Source organism: Sinocyclocheilus grahami, unplaced genomic scaffold (assembly GCF_001515645.1).
Source record: "Sinocyclocheilus grahami isolate Dianchi unplaced genomic scaffold, SAMN03320097.WGS_v1.1 scaffold527.1, whole genome shotgun sequence".
Classification (NCBI taxonomy): Eukaryota; Metazoa; Chordata; class Actinopteri; order Cypriniformes; family Cyprinidae; genus Sinocyclocheilus; species Sinocyclocheilus grahami.
This window is the reverse complement of record NW_015505706.1, coordinates 491,087-494,033: the sequence shown is the minus strand read 5'-3', so window position 1 is coordinate 494,033 and position 2,947 is coordinate 491,087. Positions and strand designations below refer to the sequence as shown.

At 40.0% G+C, this 2,947-nt stretch overlaps 1 protein-coding gene across 1 annotated transcript in view; it reads right to left on the bottom strand.

Annotated features, from left to right (window-relative positions):
• Nucleotides 1-825: 825 nt before the first annotated feature.
• The window catches only part of tmem30c (transmembrane protein 30C), a 6,745-nt gene continuing 4,623 nt past the window's right edge, over nucleotides 826-2,947 (bottom strand). The window contains exons 5-7 of the mRNA XM_016237950.1: nucleotides 1,909-2,058; nucleotides 1,615-1,827; nucleotides 826-1,092 (exon numbers count right to left, since the gene is read on the bottom strand). Of these exons, the coding sequence (XP_016093436.1) occupies nucleotides 905-1,092; nucleotides 1,615-1,827; nucleotides 1,909-2,058 (551 nt within the window). The 3' untranslated portion in view covers nucleotides 826-904. The remainder of the gene's footprint in view (nucleotides 1,093-1,614; nucleotides 1,828-1,908; nucleotides 2,059-2,947) is intronic.

The following is a 2,947-nucleotide window of genomic DNA, read 5'->3' as shown; positions in this document are numbered from 1 at the left end:
GTATTCTTCTGCAACTTAAAAAAATTACCACGCACTGTTGTGTGTTGTATATAACAAGTAAACGCAGAGTTCAGGAAACAAATTGTCAAAGACGCCCCCTGCTGGCAGTTAGGACACATTACTGGTACACTCCTTTCTGCATATATGCGGGACGCACTTTATGCTGACTAATATTATTTATAATTTATTTTAATAAATAGTTTTTAAACAGTATGCAGTTGCTGTTGGCTCATTCATCGCACTGTAACTAGATCAAGTCAAGTGTGCCCTTTGTCTACTGCACATTTTACACATTGTAAGTCATATGGGTATGTACTGTAGAAAGTAAATTTGCATACTATGCACAATATACATACAACATACATAAATTTGTAGTATGCTATTCCAAACTTAGAATATGTCAAATGTGAGAAAAGACCCCAGTGCCATGATTCAAGACAGCTGGAAATTATAATTATCCATTACTCATTTCCTGACTGGAAATGCAGGCCAGTTTTTACATTTCATCAGGATATAATTATGTAGCATACAGTGGAGTTCAAAAGTCCACTTGTGAAAATGTTTCTATTTTACAATGTTCTGCTTTAACACAGGTTTGTTTGTTTCCATTACAGATTATATTTTAAGCATAACAATTTTAGTAAAAAATTAACACAAATTGCACACTTGATTGCTATTCTGAATCTCAGATTGTTACTGTATATTTTCCACTGTATATAAGACTATAAATATTATTATAGAATCGTATCAAATAGGTTTTGGTAAACAATTTATTCTCAAAGTTAGAAAAGCCGATATAAAGTTAACAAATAATACATTTTAACTGCTTTCAGTGTGCCTAATAATGACTCTTAAGTGCAATGTTTACATCATTGTTTTCTGATGGACATTTCCATCTTTTGGTTTATTCCTCCATGTTCTTGCCCTTTTTGCCCACTTTCACATACACCGCTGTGAGTAGGACAGCCGTCACCAAGATCAGTCCACTGGTGACCAGGTATGCTATGGGCAGGAAGTAATTCTGCCCACCAAACCAGGTCACCATTGAGATCACCAGCTCCTTCCGACCTCTAAAGGGCTCGACAGGAAAATCTGGAGTTACTGGTCAAGGCAAAACCTAGCTACAGGAAAAACAAACTAATGTAACTGATAAACATGATCCCCTAAAGAGATAGTTCACCCAAAAATAAAAATTCTGTCATCATTTACTTACTCTTGTTGTTCCAACCCTGTGTGACTTACTTTCTCTGCAATATGTAAAGAAGATATTTTGAGAAATGTCTGTTTTTTGTTGTTGTTGTTGTTTTCCATGCATTATAAGTCAATGGTCACCAAAACTATTTGGTTACCATAACAATATACTTCAAAACATGTTGTGTTCTTCAGAGTAAAGTAAGTCATAGAGGTTTAAAATTACATGAAAGTGAGTAAATGATAACAGAATTGTAATTTTTTGAGGAACCATCCCTTTAAACAAAAAAAAAATCCCATTGTGAATATGTAAATTTGTCAGCTGTTTAAATAGGTTTTGTCACCAAACTGAAAGCCTGTCAGTGCTGCTGAACAATTTCCTTCCATTTACAACCAATTCTGTTCTCCATCAAGCAAGGATACTGTAATTTATAGAGAGGGTGTAGTTGCCGGCAGGCAAGCCATCAGTGAAAGGCCCTTGAGCACGATTGAGAACCCCATAAAGCTTTTTGAAATTAGGGAAGGCCGCCTCTCTCATCCAAACAATCAGGTCGTCATTTATAAAGCCATTGTTGTTGGAGTCTGTGTCATCCAGCTCATAAACCGGACGCTGCCAATACAAGGGCCTAGTCGTGCCTGAGAACAAACAGAGAGACAACAATGAGGAAAAACTGACACATATATTCATAAACGTGTGGTGCATGCTGTGTAGCCTACCTTCAAAGGCTTGTTGGAGAGTGAATGTGTTGTTGGTCGGAGGGTTACGGAACTTGACGTTTTTGTCCGTGTACCAAGCGATGCCCTTCCTGTAGAGTTTAACTTGTATTTCTGACACATCCGTTGGATTATACATCACTGTAAATGAGTCTTAAAAAAAAAATATATATATACACTGAACAAAATTATAAACGCAACATTTTTGTTTTTGCCCCCATTTGTCATGAGCTGAACTCAAAGATCTAAGACTTTTTCTATGTACACAAAAGGCATATTTCTCTCAAATATTGTTCACAAATCTGTCTAAATCTGTGTTAGTGAGCACTTCTCCTTTGCCGAGATAATCCATCCACCTCACAGGTGTGGCATTTCAAGATGCTGATTAGACAGCATGATTATTGCACAGGTGTGCCTTAGGCTGGCCACAATAAAAGGCCACTCTAAAATGTGCCGTTTTATCACACAGCACAATGCCACAGATGTCGCAAGTTTTGAGGGAGCGTGCAATTGGCATGCTGACTGCAGGAATGTCCACCAGAGCTGTTGCCCGTTAATTGAATGTTCATTTCTCTACCATAAGCCGTCTCCAAAGGCGTTTCAGAGAATTTGGCAGTACATCCAACCGGCCTCACAACCGCAGACCGTGTAACCACACCAGCCCAGGACCTCCACATCCAGCATCTTCACCTCCAAGATCGTCTGAGACCAGCCGCCCGGACAGCTGCACAAACTGTCAGAAACCATCTCAGGGAAGCTCATCTGCATGCTCATCGTCCTCATCGGGGTCTCGACCTGACTGCAGTTCGTCGTCGTAACCGACTTGAGTGGGCAAATGCTCACATTCGATGGCGTCTGGCACTTTGGAGAGGTGTTCTCTTCACGGATGAATCCCGGTTTTCACTGTACAGGGCAGATGGCAGACAGCGTCTTGTGGCGTCTTGTGGGTGAGCGGTTTGCTGAAGTCAACGTTGTGGATCGAGTGGCTCATGGTGGCAGTGGGGTTATGGTATGGGCAGGCGTATGTTATGGACAATGAACA